Here is a 24,892-nt window from a genome sequence, read left to right as displayed (position 1 = left end):
CACTGCATGGCTAAGTACAATCCTACACTCCACTGTCTCTGCTTCACTACAACAGTTCTCTCTAACACAAAGGCAGAGAAGGCTATAGGGCACTAGCAGTTTAAACCACTATGGGAAGGTTTGCCAGAATATCTGCTGAACCCCTTTGCATCCTTCTCTGTGTGTCTGTAGACAGGTGCAGATAACTTCGTTAATACAGGTATAGCGAGTCTGAATGGGTTACGGCATATTTTTACATCTTCCAATGGAGTGTGTAAGTACAAAGCAGTGTTGGTTTTGTGCCTCCCTGCAATGACAATTCTGATGAAGTATTGCTGAGCAAGGTTACCCAAAAGACTATGCTCTTAATGTGTCCTTTGTTATGCATACAGAATGAGTTTCTGATTCCTTGGTTATTCTGCAGTAAGAAAAATTGTTTAGTTTCATGGTACATCACAATATTCAATGAGTTTGCCCCTTGGGAACCCAGAGAGCTCTCAAATCTTAATATAGACATCTTTCAAATGAGATCATTAATGTGCATATATCTAGATTTAGGGCCAATGCAAACACTCTGATTTTTCCCTGCCAAATTTTCATTTTTGGCTTCATTTGCTTCCCATATATTCAAAGAACTGTACCACATGGAATCCTTTAAACAATAGATGGGATAACATAATTTTTCAATTGCTCTTGAAAAGGTTTTTAACCACATAAACTATTCCAGGGTTCGCTAAGAAGTTACCATTGCAAATAATGTAATTGTTCCAGAATGAATTCCTTGCATTCCAGAATAACTTTGAAGTGAAGAGCATGACTGGTTTGGGATTTTTAACCAACCTCTTTATGGTAATACTTAGATGAATGTAAATTTTCTCCAAACGCTTTGCATTAAAAAGAAAGGACCTACAAACACTCATATCTACAGAACTAATACTTAATGCTAATGACCCATCAATCTCAACAAAAGGAAAATAAATGTTTAAACATTAGGAAACCCTGAAACTTTTTTATTTTAAACAAATAAAAAAGTGAGAAAAACAGTAGACAAACTCTGGCAAACCTAGAAATACACAAAGTGCAAGCAATAAATTCTGGTTTTCCTCTTCTCTTTTGCTAGAAGTACATGTCCATTACTTGCCTTTTGAATGAACCCAAGGCTTGCTGTCCTGAGCAGCTGAGTCTCTCCCTGAAGATGTGTGCAACTTGTTTCCCTGGGCTTCACCTGGAGTAAAGAACACACAATTTTTTCTGGTCATATGTTTACTTTCCACATTCAAACCATTCTTGCTGCATTCATCTAAAGACAATATTGTTTCATGATTTGTCCAATGAAGGAGACTGTTACCAAAATCTTCACTCTGTAACACCTACTTGTAGAGTCATCGGGGATAGATGAGCTGCTGCTCTTGAAATTAATTCTCCTACTTGCTCAGGCAGAGGGTCCTCAGTTCTGCAATTTTCTTCCTCTATGAGTGCAGTGGAGTCTAGTCTTGGCAACCCACAAAACCGCTTCCCAAATCTACCTTGTTACTCAGCTTTCTTGGATGAATTGAATTAAACAGTGGGTGGTTTATGAGATGAACTACACTGGGGAGCAGGGCCTGTAATTCACTGCATACTCCTACCATACAGGGCACAATGGAATCAAACTTCTTTGTGGCCAGTAGGCCAGTAAAGCAACACAAATGGGAAACAGCACACTTCAGAGGGTCTTTTTGATCTCCATTTTGATTCTGTGCTACAGGCCAGCTTCTCATTTCCCACACATCAGCCTGTTTCCACTGAATTCACACCAGATGTAGACTTGGCCTTGCAAGTCCAGAACTTTAGTTTATCTTTTTAAAGACTTTGGTTTTTTGTAGAAACAGCGTAGCTGTCATATAAAACAATAGTATCTTGTACCATTCAAAACTAAAGGAATTAGCTCTGTATTTTATTAGCCTCACTTGCTATGAATACGAAGCTTTTGTGATCATACTCTTCATCAGACTGATCACAGCCCTGGCCCTCTGACCATCCACACCAAGGGACTTGCTGGAGTGTGCAGTGACCTCCCCCAAAGCTGTGTACTTTGTGGCAAGGGGTAGTACAATGTACGTAATGGACATAGCCGGGGTAACTCAACTAGACCTAGCACCTGGGACTAGTTTCACAGATAAACACAGCAATCGTTACATTCTTCAAAGCCTAATGAAAATAGATGCTTCAGTTGAGGTTAAAGTGCCCCAATTAAAAAAAAAAAAAAAAAAAAAAAAAAAAAGGAAAAAGCAAAGCCACACAGAGAAAAATCTTTCTACACGATCAAAAAAAAAGTAGGAAAAGTTTCATTTGGAACTTGTGCATTCATAAGCACTGAAGTCAATCAACCACAAGACAGATCTATTAGGAAAACCAGATTTAATTAGCTCATTTGCTACTTGTTTGTTTTACTTTCCTCAGGCAAAAAGAAAATACTTCTTCTCTCCTAGATGTGTTATGTAAATTACTTCACTATGCTTTTTGCAACCAAACAACCACGGTCCCCCTCAGTTTACTCCTGGTCTCCAGACAACCACCGAGTGTACACACTTACTGCTTGTGACTGGATGTTCCTGTTTAAACAAAAGCTGGAAACTTATCTTTTTCAGTAAGCCTGCAGGATTAAATTTCAGGCAAAGTGCAAGGTGACAGCTATTCCTCCAGCTTGTACTAACACAGCACACACTCTCCAGGAAGATGTATCTTCATTAACTTGTGTCCACTGCTTGTGGTACTGATGCTGAAAATGCCCATGTTAGACTTTTAGGCCAAATATATTTGATAAAAATGCATGGGATTCTAGGAGCATTATTATTTCTGGAGAAGCTTATTCCAGACATAGTCTCTGCCCACCTGCAGCTCTCTAGATCTGACCCATGCCTCACTGATTCACTAATACTGCACTTGTCCAACATTTACAGCATGGGGATTAGAATTCAGGACTTTTGGTCTCTGCTGGTCCTGCCACTGCAATAGACCTGTTTCTATGACTGCAAACTGCTGTTAAAACCTTGCTCACCTCTTTTAAAGTTTAGCTGAGTCATGTTGGGAAATTCTTTGAGATCAAGGCTATAAGAACTACAAGTGATTAGAATTAAATGGGACATTTTGGGAGGCACAGAGGAAGTTACCCAACTGTTCCAGGTTACAAGACATTGTGACTAGATACTACATAAACCTTTGCCTCTGTCAAGTCCAATTACTGTCCAGAAAAAGAAGGAAAGATTAAGTAAAAACCATACCCATAAAGCTAGTACAGCTTTAGATTGGAGAACAAGAAGTAAAAAAAAAAAAGTATGAGCCCCTTGAGAGTTTTTCTATTCTTCAAACTACTGTATAAAACCCATTTAATATGTAAGCTCAGGAGTTCTGGTAAAGATTTTGAAATGTTGCAATTCCAGTAGTCAATATTTTGTCTACAGAAGTGATGGAAGGGATATGATATTCATCCCTTAATAAGCACCTGTAGGTACAATAGATACCAAGCTTGATATTATCTTACATTCTGTTTGCAGCAGGAGTGATGCATAAGAGTTTGATCCCGGACCAATCAAAGGTGTGAGAGTTTTGCCTTGACATGAACAAGATGAAAGTAGCTGCTAATAGGGGTGGTTTGGGGTACCCATATGAACGCACACAAGGATGGAGTTTCAAAAGCTCAGTTCCCACAGTTAGGACTAGATTTTCAAAAGGATTTATGTGTTGAATGCTTATAATATCCAGCTACTTTTAAAAGAGCCTAAGCAGGAGCTAAGAAATTTGTAAATGTACCGCAAGTGGTAAGATACTTAGTCCTTTGATCATTTGTCACTAAGCCAGCAATTCTGTGAGCAATCAGCAGTTCTGTGTTCTCCAAACAGCCATGAAAAGAAAGCCCCACGTCTCAAGTTGGAAACACTGAAAAGTTAAGTCTTTAGTTTAAGCCTGCTTTTTACAACAGCGAAGACTGAGAAGATTTACCTCAACTGATCAAAATGGGCAAAATGTAAAGGAATCATTTTCAAAGACTCCCTATTTCACGTTTGCATTTGGTTTAACTGGGCAAAAATTCGATACAAAATGTAGAACCCCATGCCTTGCCATACCACGTACTTTGATACCAAGGCCTGAAAAACTGTGTCAACAAGTGAGATTCAGTTTTAAAATGACTGATTTTTAGGGTAGGCAAGCCATAAGAAAGGCTAGCTGTAAGAGATCCTGCCCTTGACAGGACTCGGTATCTTGCTCTCCACTCCAACTCTGCTTTCTGTAATTTTACATGCGCTCAAAGGATGCAAACCTACCTTTTTTACTGGTAAAACCCTGGAATTTAGACACAATCTCCCAGTTAGGTGGAAGGATTAATATCCTCTATCAGCAACACAGACCAACGCACCATGGGTGGTGGGGAAGCGCTCCAGTGCCTGGACAGGCTCCTTCCGCCACCCAGCCTGGTCACACCTGCTCCCCTCCCTGCGTTATACGACAGAATGGTATTTTGTTGGTGTCACTTACACCAATTCCCTGAATAATAAATACTAACGATCCTTTTAAGCTAGCCTAACCACGAGCAGCCCCGGGGATGTTTCCCGGCCCGGGGGAAGGCCTTGCTGCGGCCCGGGAGTCCAGCCGGGCTCGCCGGCGAGGCCGAGGGAACAGGCCGGGCGGAAGGGGCAGGCGGCGGCGAGGCCTACGACCGGGCTCCGGGGCGAAGTCGGGGCGGCGGGAACCCCGTCGGGCTCCTTCAGCCCCACCTGCTCCTCCGTCGGCCCGCAGCCGCCCCGGCCCTGCCCGTCCCGGGCGGAGGTTTCGGCCCCGCTCCCGCCGGAGCCGGCTCTGCCTCCCCTCTCGGCCGTTGGGTGACAAAACACCCCAGCGTGGGGCCGGGCGGCGGCAGCCGGACCGGGAGCAGCCACCCTACCCCTGCCTCTACCCCTACCCCTACCCCTACCCCTACCCCTGCCCCTGCCGCGGCGGCGGCCAGCGCGGCCCCGGCCCTCCCAGCCCCGCTGGCGGCAGCCGCTCCCGTGGTCTCACCGTGGGCGCCTGCGCGGCGCTCCTCCTCCTCCTCCTCCTCCTGCCGCCGGCGGCCGCTGTCAGGATGAGGCGGAGGAGGCGGAGGCCCAGGCCGGCAGCTCCCGTCTCTCGCCGGGGCCCCCTGGCGTAGCGGTTCCCGCTCCGACGCCGCGGCTGGAGGCGGAGGAGGCCGCGGCGGCGCCGCCCGCCCGCCGGAGCCATGGCCCAGCCCGGCCCGAGCCCCCCGACGGACGGTAAAGGGGGAGGCGGCCTCGCTCCGCGGAGCCGGGCGGCCGCGGCCTGCCCAGCCCCGGGCTCGCCTGCAGAACCGCGCCGGCCGGGGGGCGGGAAGGGGGGGGGGGGGGGGGGGCGGCGGTGGCCTGGGGCAAGGCGGCCTGGCCGGGCCGCGATGGTGGGTGGTGACGGCGGCGGGGAGGTGGGATCCGCCGGGACAGAGTGCGTGGGGCAGCGGCGGGGGCAGGCGCGAAGGGGAGACCTGCGGAGAGGCCTGTGGGGCCAGGAGGGAGCCGTGCCCGGACGGTGGCGGGGCAGTGGGAGCCGCCGTGTGAGGGGAGGGTGGGCGGTGGGCGCCCAGGGGGGAGCTTGGCTGGGAGAGGTGGGTCGGGAAGGCCTTGCGAGGAGGAAAGGGGTCATGGCAGGTGGTTATTTGTCTGTAAATGTGCCTAATGTGGAGCAAGGGCGGCTCCCCAGCGCGCACAAGGAGGGAGGATAATGCTTCAGAGGACGCGCTGCTCGCCGCTGCCAGGAAAGGGGCTCTCAGCCTGGGCGTGCGGTGGGACGAGGAAGGCCTCCCTGCCCGGGGAACGGGGGACCGCGGGAGGGGAGGAAAAGGGGGACGATGCTTGCGTCCAGGTAGACATTTCTCGGCCGGGCAGGACTCCGTCATTGATTTGGCCACGGCGGGTGATGTAGGGCTGAATTGGACGTGTGCGTGCAGTGAAGAGGCACTTCCAGAGGTTGAGGTCAGGATACGTGGCGTGGGCAGTTCGTTCCTGTGCTGGAGAAGACAAAGAAAATGACATCTCTCGAGATGGTATTTACCTGTGCAGGAGGAAGCTAAGCTTTCCCTGAAGGTTTTTGTTATGGAAAGGTTACTTGTTTCTGGTTTGGGAGGAATTACAAACAAGGAAGTGTTTTTTCCCTTGGAATGGGTTGCAGAACTGTATGCATATAGGTAATACTTAGCTTGGAAGGTGGCATTGGAGGGTCAATGTTTGCCTTATGGGATGTATAGGAAGGTGTGAGAGAGCAAGAAATTTAAGTTGAGGCTGTTCGTAATGTAGAAATAGGAGGACTAGAGATGTGCAGAATCTTGAAGGACAGGTGCTTACCCAGCCATGGGGCTATGCCAGAACTCTCTTTTTTTAGAGAGCAGATGAGTTTCCCTGGGAAAGCACTCTGTTAGAAAAGGGCAATGATATATTCTTAATTATGCATATCTAGGGAATTGTGTGGGCTTTTTTTTTTTTTTTTTTTCCTTTTTGGTGGAGTTACATGAGAAAGTGCTTATCCTCAGGGATTTCAGTCTACCTTTTCAATGTTTTAATGATGAAGGTGCGCAGATTGTGGGTTTTTTCCTACGTTAAGGTCAATGATTGCATGCTTGTTCTTTTAGAGCACTAAGGGGAAGGTGAATTTACTTGCTGTCATGCTTGTAAGATTGGTGTTGGTATGGGTTGCTTTTGTGTACTTTCTGGTGAATAACCATTGTTAATTGTTCTTTAGCCTTTTCTTCTGAGAGCTACAGAACAACTTCCAACAAATTTTCTTCTTGGCTCTTGCAGACTATCTGACTGCGGGTGTGCAGTGGAACTGCATTGTACAAATGTTTGCTGCCTCTTGACCAGGAAAGGTAGTTGTGTGTTAGTAGTATATTAGAATTTCCAAGTTGGATAGATTTTATTTTTTTGTTGTTGTTATTTAAAAAGAAGGCAAAAAGGTGCAAGTAAAATTTAGTAATTTGGTAGGTTGATGAAATCTTTCTTGTAGGAGGTACGGACTGCTGTCTTTCTCATGCTTTCTACTGTGGGAAGATGAGGATGCTGTAAATAAGGCACGTGGCGGGGGGGGAACTGGCTGCAAGTTGGATGGATTCTGAAAGTGGTTGCTGTGTTCTCGCACTAAAGAATTAGAGCTCCTAAAATGGCTCCTCTCCCCATCCTCCTTTGGCAGTAATAGGACCAGTTTGGGGTTTTTTTTACCCACTTTGATTACTATACTATTGTTCTCATGTGTGTTGGTTTTATTTTTAAGTAACTTGCCAAAAGTGTGCCCTAAAACTTCTCCATTCTATTTTAATGTAGAGAAAATATATTAAAGAAAGGAATTATTTAATATTTTTAGTTGCTTGCACTGAATTTATTGCTAAAAGGAGTAGTGTAACCTCTGATTTAAGATTACATGTAACAAAATAGAACTGGATTAGTATGTTCCCCTAAGGAAAAATAACGGCTTTTTATAATTACTTGTATTGATTATAAATACTTTATGCATTCTTTATTTGTGCAAGACACATCAGCTATGTTTGGGTTTTTTTTGAAAGCAAGTATAAAAGAACTACTTTTTCTACTGTAGTAGAAATAACATACATGGAACAACATGAGAGGAATATAATATAGAATGTATATTCTGTTCTAATGCCCATACTAAAATGGGCCCAAGAAGAGGGGAAGGAATAGCACAAAGAAATAGGAAAAGAATGGACGTCAGGTCCTACCCTGTTTTTGTACTTTGGCTTCGTATAGATGTTAATAACCCTCTGTTTCTTTTGTGTGGGGTAATAGAGTTTCCATATGATAACAATCACAGAAAGGCTAAGTGCAGAGTCCTTTGGCTGCTCGTGTAGCTTTGTGCACTGTGCTGTGAACTGTTAGTTAATAATGTCAACCTGTGTTACAAGTAGATGTGTGCTTCTTATTGAGCCTGGTCAAGGTCCTTTTTTTTTTTTTTGATATTTTAATTAATATGTGTGTTGTCTAGATTGCATGACCGGAACAGTAATGCCCTATTTTTCAAAATATTTTTATTTTTGAAGTTGGTGTGCTCTGAGCCTCCCTGGGTTTAATTCAGATCTGGATGCTTGCTGTCTCTGAAAATAAGGTTACCAAACAAAACATTTTGGCATAGTTATTCCTTATCAGAATGCTCAGGCTTTAGTATTATTCCCCTTCTCATATCTGGAAAATGCTTCTATGAAGAAACTGCAGTTACATAAAACACTAATTCTTCAAGACTAAAATTAATTACAATGATATGCAAATTATTAAACTGTTTTTACTGCACTAGTAAACTTAAACCATTAGTACAGTCAGACTGATAAATAGCATATCTGTTGATATTATTCTGTGATAAAGGAAATTGTTAATGGCATAGTCTATCAAATATTTCGGTAAGAATTTGCCAGCAGAAAGAATTAATACAGTATTGAAGTAACTTGTTCTTAGCCCTCTGCTTAGGCCAGTAAAAATGGTGTCCTTTTTTTATGGTCGGAGATTATGCCAGCTCTCAGTGGAGAGAACTGCTCAGCTCTATATAGAAGATTGGAGGATGTTGCCATATTGATTTTAGTACCACTAGCAGTGCCATGAGCTGCATTGTTTCCCTGTGGCAATAATATGGGATCCTTGCAAGAGCTGAGACTTGCTGTCGCCGTGCTTACCACATATCCCAGAGGCTGAGCGTTGTTAGTGGAGGGGTCTGGGATGTCATGTAGAAGATTAAGTAACAAAACTTAAGCCTTAGACACTTTTACACGTCTAGTTATTTTCCTTATAAGTATCACTTTTAAATGAAATTGAAGTATCTAAAAATGCTATTACTCATTTCAAAAGCTAGGTGTGGTTGATAGGGGACTGGTTTTGAGCACTGAACTTCAGCTCTCTGTGGTTGATGTAACTGTCAAATGTTAAACTCTTTTCTCTTGGGGAGTAACTTCAAAATTGTTGGTACTTTCCAAGAGCCAAAAACTTTCTTCCCTCACTTCCATTTTGCTTGATCTTTATTTTATTATTACTTAATAGTTACTAATATTATTAAACAAATATATTTTTAATTAAAACCCACAAACATTCACACTTCTTTTTTTTAAGCTGTATGTTTTTCCATGTCAATTCAGCGGACAAATCTGGGATTTGGCTTCAAGAGCAAAACAGACACCTTGAACGTATGTGTTTCCACCTTTTAGAATTTCTAAGGAAGTTTTGATCTGCTCAGCAGGTCAGTTTGCTCCAGAGTGGAAATACACACATTCAGGGTGTCTGTTTTCCTGTTGAAGCTGAGTCCCAAATGCCGCCATTTTGAAAAACACTGTGACCCTGATCTTTATAATTAGCTGTTGACTCGCCTGAAGGCACAATGAATATACTTCAAGACATGGACTGACTCCCTCTAGCATTTTGGACACTGGAAAATATAAATTCTTTGCCCATTTCTGTTCGTTCTTGGTCACCTCATCATCATCACAGAGAAGACGGCCTTAGTAAATGTTTTCTTGCCTTTCTGGCCTGGTGCCTCAGGATGCTTAGTTGCTTTCCCATAGCCCTTTGTGGGTGGAGCGGATTCCCACTGTGGAACTAGTTTGTGTGTGCTCCCTTGAAAGTGATTGAAGAAGGAATTTTGTTTTAAAACTTTAAAGAAGCTAAAACAAACAATGTCTCTCAGCATGGGAGTGGACCAAATCCCATAGGCTTCAGAACGTGTGATGGCTGAATGGCAGGCTTCCTGGGTTTTCACTCCAGGCACTTTATTAAAAAATACTTCTAAGATGTGAAGCTTTCTATATTACATTTAGGTATTTTATTACATTTGGTATTTTTCTAAAATCAAAGTATGTAGTTTAAAAAAAACCAACCAAACAAAAAAAACCCAAAAAACCAAAAAACCATGAGGTTATGGCTTTACTCTGACTGAAGTCTTCCAAGATAAGGATTGGTAACATTGATATGCAGCACTTACTAAGCACACTTCTAAACAGTCTCTGACAGCGAGGTTGGAAAAAAAGATGACTAGCTATAAATGCCATTGTGTGTGTATATTTAAGAGGAACATCTTTCACTCCAAAGGTCTAGTGCTTCTGAGCGGTTCATAGTCTTTACTTGCAGAATTGTTTCTAGTATCTGATTTAGTGGCGTCTGAGTTAATGGTACTAGCCTCTGCAAGTTATTCTATAAATAGTGTAAGCATTGTGTAATTTTAGTCGTGGTATATAGTCAGTTAAGCATGATGATTAATTACCACTGGAAAAATTTAAATCATTTGATATCTTTATATATATTGACATAGGAACAACAACTGAGTAACCTACCCTTAGTTAATATTTCTGTGTCTTTCAGAAAGAAGAGCATGGCTTTTTAGCTCTTCACTGAAATATACCTGGTGCTTGAGAAAACTTCTGGGTTGTCCTGTTGCTTCGTTAGCAGTGCCTATAGTACCTTAAGAATGCAGAACTGCAGCATGACTGCTAATATAGCAAGGAATTGCTGTGTTTATTTTATTTATTTTTTTCCATTCATGTCTGCTTCTGTCAGCCATGACTCCTGTTGGCATTCAGCTGACTTGAGCTTCTTCTCTCCTTCCTGTCGCCATCCTATGCCTGTCTTCCCTGGCCTGACTCCTGCAAATACAACGAAGAGGAAAAAGAAAAGCTTTTGAATCACTCTTCACATCTGTTTCCATCTTCCCTGGCAATTTCTGCTTCCACACAGTTAAGCGGCAGAAATGTGGCCTTACTTGACCTTTGGTCACAGATTTTTCCTCTCTGGTCAAAGAGCCAGTCATTTGACCTTGTCTTAGGCAACTACTGCTCTTCAGCTAATCCTCCGGTTTCCTCAGTCCTCCTTCCCAGCCATCACCTCATCTTTAAATATTGCTCTCCCTCTCGCAGGCCTTTTGCAACCGCCGGTCTGTGGGTGTCCTGTGCACCTTGCCCTTGTTTTGGCTGCTCCGGTCTTTGCTTGCTCTGCTCTGCAGTTAGCACGCCCTCACTCGCTGTTTCCTCCATGCCTCCATTCTTCTTCTAGAGAAAATCGCATGACCGTACAAACTTCCTCTGTGAAAAATGTCTTTTCCAAACAGCAGTGCTCCCTAGCTGTGTTGAATCTTAGCTTGTTTGCTGTTTTTTTAATATCTTTTTCTTTATTTAAGATCTCTCCAGTTTCTTTTACTGGGAAGGGAAGATCTTCCCGTGCTTCACTCTTGGTATAGAGCAAGTACTCATCTGCTTTTCAACCCTGCCTTATACATGTTCAGGTTCATAGTGTTTTCTCAGAATAGGTAATAGTATTTTGCAGGCAACAAACTTCAGTTACTCACCTATTTGACATGAGGTTGGCTGACATCTAATTCTTTAATACCTTGGTATCTTTATTTGTAAACCAAAGCAGTTAAGTGCCTCACAGATTGCAAAAATTAATTGCTGGAAGTTAGCTTATGCCTCTTGGAAAGGTAGAAAAATATGAGTTCCATCTTCTGGCTATCAGAGCAGTTCTGAAAGTTGGTATCAGTAGAGAGCAGGGCAGGAAACCCACACTGCTGCGATTTGCTTGTTTTGTTCTGTGTGCAGTGAAGAGCCCTGTCTTGTCTGGTGTGTCTGGCAGTGCTAAGAACTGAAAAATAGCTAAGATCTTAAAAAAATCCAAACAAACAACCAAAAAAAACCCCAGCCTGATTTAGTTACTTAATAAACAGAGGAGCCTTGCCTTACTGTGGTGAGTCACACCGAGAGAAGAAATTTGAATTCGGGTGGGATTTTTTTATTAATATTTATCTTCTTGTTATATTTTGTGGTTTCTGAAAATGTTTCTTAGTAAAACTATGGAGCAAAAATGCAATAACAGATAGAAGTTGTACATGGCAAAGTGAATCAGAATCAATAGTTGAAAGACAACAGAAGCATTAACCATGTGGTGCTCCAGAGGGAATGACCTGTAGGTGAGAGAAAAGGATTAACTGAGGATCAAACCAAACCAGCTTTGTTGATTATAGTGGTGTTGCCCATGCCTTTAAGGAAGTGACCTGAATAGACTGTATGTTTTTTATTGTATCTTTTGTGGATACATGTTTTTAACTTACAGATAATTGCAACAAGACTTGAAATGCTATTTAAATGGCAACAAAAGAGAGAAATATGCAAAATGAGAGAAGAGCGAGCTCTATTTCACCATTTTTGTCTAAGTGTTTCCATGTATGACTATTTACCCACCACACCCATGCCTTGGTAGGGTAACCTTTTTGTATTTGCATGGGTGGTCACCACTAAAATACTCCCCAACAGAAGTGATTTTTGTGTTATATTTTAATCTATGCTACATCAGCGCTATGCAAAATGATTAGACTAGCACCATGGTTGGTTGCTTTAAAAAAAAAAAAGAAAAAAAAAAAAGATACAGTAACTTGCAAACAGTAACTTTGATACAAGCACAGAGTATAAAACAGTCCTTAAATCAATATTTTCAGTGTCATTGGCTTAATCTACATTGGAAGAAACACAGATGAGTGCTAGAAGTTATTGCACAAGCAATAATTATGTTAACCATCCACTATAGATTTTCACGTCTGGTACCCTTTACAAAAATTGTCTTTCCTAAGGCCTACTGAAGTTCATATTAGACTCCCATTGACTTCAGACAGAGGAATTGAAACATTCATCTTGCATTAACGGTAGTCTGTGCCAAAATCACTGTGATATAATTTAGCTGTGGTGTTACTTGGTTTATTTTAGTGAAATATGAAGCATAAATTTGGCTCTGTTAGTTCAAATCATCTGACAAACTGGCATCTTTATGTCATATGCTACATCTTTTAAGTTTTCTTGTAAAGATTGGTTTCAAATAAGGTTTTCTTAATTGTCAGCTCGTAATGTCTGTTTATATCTTCTTCCTTGTGCTGTATCTAGAGATCCATGCTAAATTAATGGGAAAGCGATTAGCCAAACTCTGGATTCTGTGCTTGACTGACGCTTCTAGCTGTGAACATATTATAGCTGTCTGTCTGGTCTTCACAGCTTCTGTTTGAGTTTTAGATGAAACTGGAGATAAAGATGCTAAATCTCTAAATGGCGTAGAAACTCCTGATGTTACAAAGGTTACATTCATTTGAGGCACTGAGGCTTACATTTAGCAGGAACGGTTGTAATAGCACATTATAGGATTTAAACTAACTGCAGTTTTGTACTAGCATATTTACTTTCAAGAGTAAATGTGAGCCTAACCTCATTCTGAAATACAAATGTTTTCTGATATATTTTTATCTACAGCTCTAGGTTTTGTACCAGTGTAAACGGATCTATACTGGAGACACCCCTTCAGTTTCATTTGTTCAATACTTGTGTGTATACAAACACTGATGGGATATCTGAGCTTTGGAATTTGCTTTCTGATACAAATTAAGTTTGTAAGCTTCCCCTAGAGAGTCTGAATGGAAATCAGGGTTTGAGGAAGGTCATTTATCACTTACAAATGACAGTCATCAAGTGTTAAAAAGTAAGTTCTGCTGCATGACTACACCAATGTCAGTTGCCACAAGGGAGAGTGCAGGACAGAAGGAAGGCCAGGCTATTTCTTTTGGCAAGCAGCATGCACTTAGGTTTAAACTGATTATCAAACTGTACCCATAGGCTGTGGTTTCGTGTTACAGCTAAGCCAGTCTAGAAGCTTGCTGCTGCTGAAAGGAGTGATCCTGCTCTCTTCTTCCTGCTCCCACAATCGTGTTCCCATCATTTCCTTTGTGCCAGCTCTGTGCACCCATCACTGAGCCAGTTCAGCTCAGTCACCCAGTTGAGAACTACTTACTGCTGGATTAATGAGTCTGATTTAGTGAAAGACCTGATGAGCATTAGAGCTGGCATAAAGGAAGGGGTGGAGACCACACAGAAGTAATACACAAGTGTCCAAGGGTATAGTTCAGACTCTCTTTTTTTCCCATAGTTTAAACCAGTCTACATCCTTGCTGTCATGTCTGGTATATGCTCGGCCAAGTGATAAGCATGATCAGGGACCTGGTTTGACTGAAATTTGGCTTGACTCGCTCTCCTCCCACCCCCAACTTTTTGCTGTATCACTTCTCTGATCCTGTCACTGTGCAGCCTCAAAGGCTCTTGTAGCATGGTGAGGATAAAAGGCATGTGTGGTCAGGGTGAGGTGGTAGTACTGAGTTACCCTTTTAGATGACCACCAGTACTTAAGTTGACTTAAAATTATCATAACTGCAGGCTTAGTAAAGTCTTCATGTTCTGTATTGCTTATACCCCAAGCGTATTTAAAAATTTTTGAAAATTTCATGCTGGAGGAGGATTTTCTTCCATTTTAACTGTTCAGGAATTCATTTGGTTGACAAGTGGTGGCAAAAATTATGAATATATAGAAAGATGGCAGTGTTTTCTGTCAAGAAATAGATTATAGAGGCTTGGGGGAGTAGTATTCTGTTGTTCTCGGGGAAACTATTAAATTGCTGTAGAAACCTTCCTCCAAATGATAGGAACTGCATCCTGTTCCTTATCAAATAAAGATGTTAATCATCTTTTATTATTTGTCACACTGTATTTATCACCACAGTGTCTCCATAAATACATCTGGCAACAATATTCTCCAGGCCATTTATTAAGATTTATGTCCTTTAAGTGGCTACTCTAAGGTATCATGTTTTCATGCCTGCAACCTGCTTTTCTGACAACTAACACTTTTAAATTACTATTCCTTGAAACTAAGTCTCACCTTTCCCTTTCTCAGTTTATTCTGTCTACCAATTTGAGTGGCCAAATTATGTAGGAAGGGATAGGAAACCACAGACAGAAAGAAATCTGGTGTTAACTCCCTTTTGTGCTGCTTGGTCACATTCATAACTCTTGGATTATGGATGAATTACTGCTATTTCTGAAGCTTTTCTGGTACCCGGAGAAGTACAGTAGTGCTGTCTGGTAGCTGCACATGCAGAAGTGAGTTTGCATGCTATTATTGATTGTCAGCTTTTGAAAATGTCCACAAAGATGCTGATTTGCTTTAAATGGCAGTCTCATACCTGTAGCAGTGGTAAACTAGAGAAGCCATTGCCTATATAAATTTCACAAACAGTGACTTTTTTTTGGTTTTCTCCGCATTAATTTTCTTGGTTATGTGCTTATCTCTCCAACTGAATATTTCACTTTTGTTACCTTCCTTTTGAATTTTTAAGTGTATTAGGTCGTCATTAATTTGTTCTTTCTGCTCAGAAATTGGGAAGCAGAGTATTTGGGGTGGTCTGTAGCCTGAATGCTCTCAAAGCTACACCTCAATTGTTGTCACTATGACAAATGGCAAGACAGCATGAGATCTCAGACTAGTGGTATCTGGGGGAATTTTTGAATTAATGGAATGGTTTTGGTTTATATATTAAATTACTTCATCAAAGAGAACAATGCAGTAGGGTTGTTTTGGTGTGTTTTTTTCTTTCCCCTGAGAGCTGAGTCATACTTTATTCACTTTTTTCACCAAAAGAGGAAAGCCTTTAATAAATCTGTAGGTGAAGTGATAAACATATTATAAGGAGTTAAAGGGTTTTTTTTTCCCCTCCCACTGAAAATGAGTCAGCAATTATATTATCTTGAAACAAAATCAGTACTGAGTTTGTTGTCTGGGTTTAGCAAATGTTTATCTTTTAAGAAAACATTTATACTAGTGGTGTTAAGAGTGACAAATTGTGTAAGTGGTCTCCTGTATAGTGAAGTGCGTGTCACAATTTCTCCGTAAATATCTGTCAATCTGAAATATTCCTATTTGATCAGAACAGCAGATTTCTGATGGTTTATTAAAACAGACAATAGCCTCAATTTAAATTTTGTTTTTCTTGCAAGGCAAGATCCACTGAAAACCTCACTGCCAAGTGTAATTGCCACATGAAGTAGTTTAATCATGTTCTGAATTTTGTGGTTATATCATAAAAATGATGAGATGCGGTAGTGTGGAAAAGCTTGGCAGAAGCATTTCTGCATAAATACGAAGACTCATTGATATTTTCAGGGTTGCTTCGGTAAGAAGAATTAAGCGACTTGACATTTTGGGGGGACTTGCTTTAAACTACTGTGGAAGGTGAATAGGTGGCTCTGCTGGAGGTCTTGTTACAGGCTGAATGAGCCTCCTCTGTGTGTCTGCTTAAAATACCTTATGTTGAATGTTTAGCTTACCAGTTATTGAGGTAGGCTCAGACTGATGAAATAAAAGGAGTGGTGCATCTGTTTGACAGATGCATTGTTTAAGCTTAGATGTATTAAGTGCTCGAAAAGCTTTGCCAAGGGGGATCAAGTCAGGCTGTGACTGCAGGGTATGTAGATCTAACTAGGCTAGCTTTGAGCTGATAGTGGTGTAATCGTAGCAGCAATGACACTGAGTGCAAGCTGTGAACCCTTTTAGAGAAATGTGACCAATATGGGTACTTAATCTTCGCTGAGTTTTGTGCTGCCATCACCATGCTCTTGTTTGCTCAAGCAGTGACTAGTTTGAGTAAATGTACACAGCCTGTAGAGTAAATAAACCCTTCATAAACCCAAGAAGTCATCGAGCTTTTTTCCTGCTTTTAAAAATTGATCCTCTTGTAAAGAGCGGTTATTAAAATGAAAAATGGTTAAAGCAAGGGGAATAAGATACAAGCACTGAGAGAGCACGGAAAATGCTGATGATTGTAATGAGATTGGTAGCTCAGTTCTCTCCATTTTGTGTCGCTATAAATGAATTCAGAGTGTCTGTGTTCACCAGACTGTAGCTTGCCGTTGACTTTTGAAATACTCTGATATGCATTCAAGCTTACCAGGACTGCATTTCTGAGAAGATTCACTGATGGTAGCATTAGGATGCAGCCAAAATGCTTTATATAGGATACCATCTATTGTGATGTCCAGTTGACTTTTCCAACACTGTGGTTCATCCACTGCTGCCCTATTTAAGTTATCACTGAATTGATGAGGGACAAAGCGTGATTGATCCTCTTGAAAAAATGTGAACAAATAGTGTTTTCTTGAAATTTTATGAGGAATTGTTCTCCCCACCAAAACATCACTGGTGGCAATGAAAACTAATGGTGGCAAAACCTCTCACCAACTCATCGAGTTGAAACTTCTGTGGAGAAAATTAAGCGTGTGCACAAAACTGAGAGGTCTGATGGCAATGCTAGTTAAACAGTGAAGGAAAGAACCAGCTACTATGATAAGGGATGTAGGAAAAGCCAGGCTATAGTAATGGAAGTAGGGGACTGTCCTTGCGAAGAAATGGTGCTTTTAGCAAATGAAACGTAAATTGCTGGAAAAAAAAAGCCCACTTCTGTCAACGTGGACATAGTTGATTAGTATGATTAGTTGCATTCCTGTGATACTTGATGTGAGTGAACACTGTTCCATTGCAGTCTAATATAAATAATGTTTAACTAAGCATAAATGTAAAACTAGACTTAAGTTACCTGGGGCCAGAATGACTAAATGTGTAGAAGAGGTGAGGAGCATTACTCATCACATAAAGTGGGCTTATCAAAACTGGGAGGAAGTCAGGTCTGATTCCCCTTTATTGAGTACAAATGGAGTGTCAGGGGATGGAGCTTTGGACCCCAGAACAGCAACTGCCTGGGTTTGTGTCCAAGAAAGAAGATGAGGGAGGCAGTAACAAAGCAAGGAAGTAGTTAACATATTGTGAGCCCTGTGAAAAGGGAGAAAAAGTGGGAAGCGGAAGTGGAAAAAAATGGGGAAGGAGAAACAGTATGTTGGCTTTTTTCTGTGTAATTATGCATGAAGATGTTTGCTGTATAAACATACTTTGGGAAGAATACAGTAAAAATGGTTGCACATCAAAGATACAGGACGATATGTTGTCTTACTGACAAGTACTAAGTGACATTTTTGGTATTGGTGTTTGGCCTGAACCTGGAAATGCTCTCTCATACATTTGCCTGCTGTACAGTTCTGCATCGTTTTAAACCAGCAGCACCAGATGTAACTTTGGTGCTGATCTTGAACAATGCTTTATAGTGAATAGCAGCTACCCCAGCTACCCAGGAACAAGATCTTTAGAGATGATGCACATGTGAAATGCAAGCAACTCGTGTAAAATGCCATGAAGATGGTTATATAAACAGCTACGCAAGTTTTTACAATACCATGTCAAACATTACTTAGTTGTTATTGCTATTCAACTATGCAGGATTAATTAAGCCATTTAAAGGACCTGTGTTTTCTCTTCCATAATTCAATCAAGAAGAGAACAAAAACAAAGGGAAGATAATCTTCCCATTTATTCAAACACCTCCTTTTCTTTAGATTTTAATTATTTTAACTTGGTGGCGGCTTTTTCTTTTTTCTGAGATCCTTAATGTAGCATGTCATACAGTGTTTAACATAAAAAAGGAAAATAAAGAGTAGGAATAGGCAATACTGAGACCACAAGTTATAGTGGAAAGGTATGTGTCAGTCATTCAACTTCAATGAAAAAATAATACTACTTTCAAACTTTAATAGTATATTGCAAACTTCCACTTGTTAATATAGTATTTATAATGTGGTTAGATGTTTGTAACATGCAGTACTCAGTTGAATATTTTTGATCTTGCAGTTATTGATTTACTGCAATAAAGAAAAAGGTATTGTAACATATGATGCAGCAAGGCTCAATTCTTCATTGTGATATCTGCATTTGTCAGCAGCACTAAGTTTTTATGTATATAGCATTAAATTTGTACTGGATTGTTTGCCTGTGAGTGTTTAGTCAATAGAGAACAAATTGTAGATGTCAAATAGCCTTCAACTGTACAATAAACTAGAAATTGTTGGATGACTGCAATGTCTCAGAAAGCCATGCTGCCCAAAATGGGGAACTGCCTAACAGTTACTTCTGCAGAACTACTGGTGGTAATATTGGCAAGCAACAGCGTGTCTTCCATTGCACAGCTGCAAGTTAGAATCTCCCCCCCCCCCCCTTTTTTTTTTTCCTCCTCTTCTGTAGCTTAGTTATCATCATTGCATTCAGTGAAGTACTCCAGAAAGGAGAGGTGTGACAATCCAAAAGGATTTGTTGTCACTCTGAAAATGAAGGTGGTGAGGGAGAAGTCTGATGTAGTTCTCTGTCCTCAAATAAATCTAGAGAAGTGTATGCTGACCAGTAAGCTTTAGTCATTTGTCCAGGTAAATAAAACGCTTGATGCTTCCAAATGCAAGTTTGGGAAAAGCAAATAATTCTTTTCTTCCTCTTTTTTTATTTCAGTTTGGTCTGCTGCTGCTGAATATCTGTGTGTAAGGGCAAATTTTGTTCCTTGGAAATAAAGCAACCTCCATTTCATAAGTCAGGAATTATTTCTGTTCGATGTGCTTATTAAAAGAACCATAATCCGTTCCTTTACTTCAGGGTGCCTGTTACAGAACAACTGTATTGGAGTATATTTTAAGAATGTGGGGGTTTGGGGGGTTGTTGTGTTGGTTTTGTTTTTTTTAAGTCAAATCCTTTTTGAAGAAAATAAAGAAAAGCTTTTTGCAATCTAAATACACGTCCTAGTGGCAGACTCTTAGATTAAAAATTTATATAGTAATGTAATTGTTGTTCCAATGTGATGTCATGATGGATGAAAATTAGTACTCTTAGGAAATAAGCATGAAGAAAAATGGGTAGCCATATATTTTTATTTCTCCTTACTTCTGTCTCAAGCAATCATGACAGGAAAAGAAAGAGGTGGAAAATGACAGAAGTATGACCGAAGTGGGTTTCGGTTTTTTTGTCTCCAGAAAGTTTATTGTATATATAGGGTTTTTTTTCTGATCTGTTTTTCATATTTCAGCTATGTAGGACTGAACTCTTGATGTCATGTTTGACTCTTTAAATATCAAGTAGAAAGCTTTGTGGCATTAATTTTATAAATAGACCTAGTACTCAAAAATAGTCTTATTGATAATCAGCTTTGTCTGTCTTAGTTCTGGAATGGTCACTACATGTTTGTGTAACTGGAAATTTTGTCATACATAAAATTTAATCCTTTTGGGAGCTGATCTGTGGAACAGCATTTAAGTAATTAGCCAATAAGAAATGTATGTTTGTTCCTGTGTTTTCCTTTAATTGAAATTTTGCTGTGTAGTGGGTTAAGAGAAAGTTATATCTTTTTCACCAGAGTTTTTCTTTGTGTACTCCAATAATTTCATGGTTCTCCTGTAAATTGATGACTCCACTCTGAAATGAATTTTGCTGCCCTTCTTTTGAATTCTTCTACCTGATTAAGCCACATAATAGCATGCGCTGTACTTTGCTATAATCTTGGTGTTAAACAGGGAGATCATGATCCCTGCATCTGACCTGAAGTGTCTGCAAAATCTGTGTTGTTCATTAGAAACAAAGCTAGTAACTTAATTGGCATGTCTTATCTGTGTCATCAGTAGTCTATTTGCCCTAATATGCTGGGAAAAAAAGTGCGATTTACAACTAATAAATTGTTGGCCAAAGGGACTTCTTGTTTGTTTTTCAGTTTGGCATATCAATTTTAATTTAAATTCTTCTCAGTGCTATTTCAGGAGTTAACAAAATGGGTCTTCAGGTTTTTTGTTTGTTTCTTGATGAGTTAGGGCCCTAATTAGGGAATTAGCTCTTCCACACTACTGCTCTTAAGAAATACAGCATGTTCTGTGCCTGTTCTGATCTCATGTGTAACACAAGATCCGATTTCAGTCAGGCATAGCTCCAGCAGAACTGACCATCTATCGGGCTTTGTTTACTATATATTTCATCAGTGTTGCTAAACATTGATAGCTGCATTTCTGTGCACGGAAACAGGAGCACAGGGACAGTGACTCTGGCAAATTAATGAATACTGTCACCGCAAAATATATGTTTTGGTTTGGGGATTTTTTTTTTTTAAGTTGATAGCCTATGATGGCAAATAAAAAGTTTTCTTTTTCGGCTCTGTTACAGACCTGTGTGAGTTGGACCTAAATTCAGAGCAAGAAGTGAGCTATAAATGATAGAGGCCCAATTGAAAGTCTATGAATGAGTCCATTTACTGCCATTGACTTCAGTGCATGTCCAGGCGGACTTTAATCTGTGTCACGTAGCCGGTGGGTACCTGCATCAGGCAGTTCAGATTTGGGGTCATGCTTTCGTTTTGGAAAGTGGAGTGTCTGTATGGCTATCATACAAATCATACCCCCAGAGAAGAAAATAATTTTTTTGTGAACTGAATCACTACACTTAGTAGAAAGGAGGTAGTTGTCATGCTGTCTTAGAAAATAAACCTTCTTTTGCATTTACTTTTTATGCACCTGCGTTGTAGGGGGTCGATGTGTTGCATAGCTTATTGTCCTCAAGTTCATGTGCCTTGTATCACTGCAATGTAGCTATGCTAAGGTCTGTACTGAGCCATATACGTAGCACAGGTGGTAAAAACATTTTAAGCCTAGTATCTGAATAGAAAGAATGATGTTAATACACAGTTGCAGTAATGCATGACTTGCAGTTGAGATCTTAAACTGCTCATTTTTTTGAATGCCTACAGCTGGTCCTGACAGCTGCCAGAGCTCTGTTATGGTGGGGGTTGATTATTTATTTATTTATTATTTTTTACTTATAACTGCCAGGCTGCAGAGAGGGTGAATACTGTAAAGCTGTAAATATTTAAATTGTATTTCCTGCTTGGTGACTCTGCCATCCCTCTTTCTGTTTGGGCCAGAGGATTTTAAAAGGGTGAGTCTGTTGTTTCTCCAGCTTAAAGCGCTTGAACTTTCTGCTCTTGTGGTGATCTCTCGTCCTTCCATCCTCAGCAGAAGCACCTCTCACCTCTAGAAGAAATACGACTGGGTTGCTTTGCACAACAGCTTTCTGATGAGAGCAGTAGCACAGCTGCTACTGTCTCTCTGCAAAAGAAAGATGGAAAGGGAAACAAGTAAACAAGGAGTGCTTGAGTCTTGGCGGGGGGGTGTTGACTGATGTCTGCAGTTGATTTGTTAACTTTCAGAATTAGTAATTTTAGAATTAAACATTTTTTTGTATGGCTGTCAAACAGTGTTTGTAAGGTGAGCAATGTCCAGATTCCTCCTTGTTTTGATTTGAATGTGTGCGTGTGGCTTCAGGCCTCCTGACCGGTAACTGCATATGCAGAGCTGGCTGGCTGGACCTGTGGGGTTTAGCGACCTGCCCCTAACCACGGCTTACAGTTCACTTGGGCTTTAGTGCCTCTAATAGTTTCCTTTCAAGAGCTGAAACTGTGAGATCAAAACCACCTCCTTAGAGCCAAGCATCGCTTTTTGTTCCTCAGAGGTGTGAAGCAGGCGTTGCTGCGCAGGGGCCCTGGCCAGGGCCAGCAAGCGAGCTCCTCTCCCCCCGGGCTGCGGGAAGCAGCTTTGCTGGCAGCATCACCCTCTCTCAGAAGTCAGCGGGGAGTGGAAATGTAGGCAAACCCTTTCCCTTTGGAAGACTTCAGCAAGACATCAAAGGCGACTCTTGAGCCTTGGGAAGAGTTTTGCTACCTGGGCCTGGCTTCATGTGTGCTATTTCTTTCCTGGTTTTGATCCATCTGCTTTCCTAACTCACTTGAAGCTTTGCACTCAGCGTGTTGTCTTTGCTACAGGTTCCCTTTGTTTTCTGGAGAATAGTCCAGTGCAGTTGGCTTTGCACTATCCAGGTATGGGTTGCCGGCCAGAAAAACTGATGTGTTGATATGTAAGGTGATAAAAAACCAAAATGAGGTTTTCAATAAAAAAGCAACATAAACATTTCTTTCGTCCTGTATCTGCATGTACCTTTTATCTGACATAGAGTTGAACAGATTAAGTGCTGCATTTTGTAACACCATAAGCCCTCATAACCAGCAATCAGTAAAACATACCTGTGCTTTTAAAAGGTCCTTTTGTTTGTGTCTGCTCATACTCTTAAGTCATCTGGTACTAAAAAGAAATATAACTCACCCAATCTCAATGGCATTGACCGTCCAGTGTTTTACCACTGTAAGCTCTAGATCCGATTCCAGCTGTTTGTAAGGATAAATGTTTGCTGCTGAAGTCATGTAGCCTTTGTACTGTGTTTTCACTACTTGCTTTTGGTGGGAAGTGCGTTGGGTGTGATAAGTAAGCACTTCTGATGGATCAATATTGTATGTATCTAGTCTGTGCTGTACAGAGGCTATAACTGAAAAGAAGTGATTCAGCTTTGCGTGACAGTTGGGACACGTCCATAAAATGCTTTTGCAGAACAGATAGAGAATTGTGTAGAGAAACATTATTTGCCCAGTGCATTGCAGCATGGAGATGGATTTTGTTCTAGCTCATCTGTCTTTTTTTTCTACTTCATATTTGAATTCTGAGGTGTGCAATATGAAACTGTCTGGCATCTAAACCAGACCTATACTTCTTGAGGTGCAGAGAAGTTAAGATTGCACATGAAGATGAATATTACATGATTTTTATAGCATCATACAATGGTATTGTGTTTTTTCCAATAATAACTGTATAGTAACAATCTTCAGGTGCTTTGTGGACTTCCTACAGTTCCCTCTTTTGTCGCACCACCAGATCAACTGCTAATGTGGTAAATACTGGAAAATATGGAAAATAGTGTGATGTGTGTGTGCTCTTGAGGATTTTTACCTGCTGGAAATGAGGAGAGTTTGATCTTATGATCAGTTATTTCTCTATAGATTGTGGTCATCTTCTGGCAAACTTCTCTGTCGTCTGGTTTACCTTCTTTTGGTGAACGTGCAGAACTGAAGACGGGAAAGATAATGGCATCTAATTTTTAGCTTACGGGTTTTTCTGTGCTTTAGTTTTTAGCTGAGCAGCTGTCACTTTGTTTTCTTTGACCATAGCCTTTGAGAACTTGGAGCTTTGTTGCTCAGCCTTCAGACACTGTTCCTGTGCCTCGTGACTAAATTCCCAGTCTTTTGGAAAGAAGCACCAATAGAAATAATTCTGGCGGTGGTTTTTTTCGGTTTCTTCCTTCATTGTATATAGAAAATTGTGGTTTTCTTTGAGAAATTGATTGTTTTCTACAGAATTCCCTGCCACATGCACCTCTAGTGCTGTGAAGATGTCTAATTACAATTTGGTGCTACAGTCTAGAAAACTTATCTTCCTTTGTTGCTTAAAGGACTCTCACTAGTTGTCCTGGTATATCATGGGGCAACATCTGAGCTAATGAGTAAAGATATTTTTAAAAGAATAAGCCCCAAACCTCAAACTTGCAGAATGGGATGCCTTCACTGTTAGTGACATACCTTATCTTCTGTTTTATATTTAGTTGCTCTTCTACAGCGAGTAGCAGAATTGGAAAAGGTCAATGCAGAATTTCTGCGCACAAAGCAGCAACTTGAGCAAGAATTTAATCAAAAGAGAGCAAAATTTAAGGAGCTATACTTGGCTAAGGAAGGTAAGTTTTCAATTCTCTGAATTATTCTGAAGTTTATAAAACTTCATCTTCAGTTAATCCCCGTATGAAGAATAACCTTTGTAATGCCAACTACTACTCCCCATTTACCCATGCACACCACATGCTTTTTTTTTTTAGTTAAGGATAATTAGGATTTAAGGGGCTTTTCTGCTGGGATAGTTGACTGCATATTCAGCGTGGCTAGTGAGTTAAGACGTTGTTGTCTGATATGCCAAAAATGGAAAAATGACAGTAGTCTTTAAAACAGATATAATAACAGAAGAGACAAGCAGAGAGTAAAACTCAGTACGTGGCTATTTAGCTTCCTAGAATGAATTTTTAGAATTAAATTTAAAGATTTGCCTGCCTGGTTAGGAGTTAGCAGAGCAACTTGATGTACACTCAGAAACACCACCACCGAGTTTTAATTCTAACTTTCTGAAGTCATGCTGTGCTTGTTTTCTCTGAACAGCAGCTGATCTGGTAAGTGGAAAGGCATAGTCTAGATAGTGTGCTGTTTGTACTTTGTGGCTAGC

General features: G+C 40.8%; 1 protein-coding gene across 1 annotated transcript in view; it reads left to right on the top strand.

Annotated features, from left to right (window-relative positions):
* Nucleotides 1-5,079: 5,079 nt before the first annotated feature.
* The window catches only part of RABEP1 (rabaptin, RAB GTPase binding effector protein 1), a 53,706-nt gene continuing 33,893 nt past the window's right edge, over nt 5,080-24,892 (top strand). Inside the window, exons 1-2 of the mRNA XM_030028929.2 lie at nt 5,080-5,249; nt 24,228-24,356. Coding sequence (XP_029884789.1) covers nt 5,216-5,249; nt 24,228-24,356 — 163 coding nt within the window. The 5' untranslated portion in view covers nt 5,080-5,215. The remainder of the gene's footprint in view (nt 5,250-24,227; nt 24,357-24,892) is intronic.

Source organism: Aquila chrysaetos, chromosome 10 (genome assembly GCF_900496995.4).
Source record: "Aquila chrysaetos chrysaetos chromosome 10, bAquChr1.4, whole genome shotgun sequence".
NCBI lineage: Eukaryota > Metazoa > Chordata > Aves > Accipitriformes > Accipitridae > Aquila > Aquila chrysaetos.
Note: the sequence above shows the minus strand (reverse complement) of the source record. Positions and strands in the feature narration are given on the sequence as shown.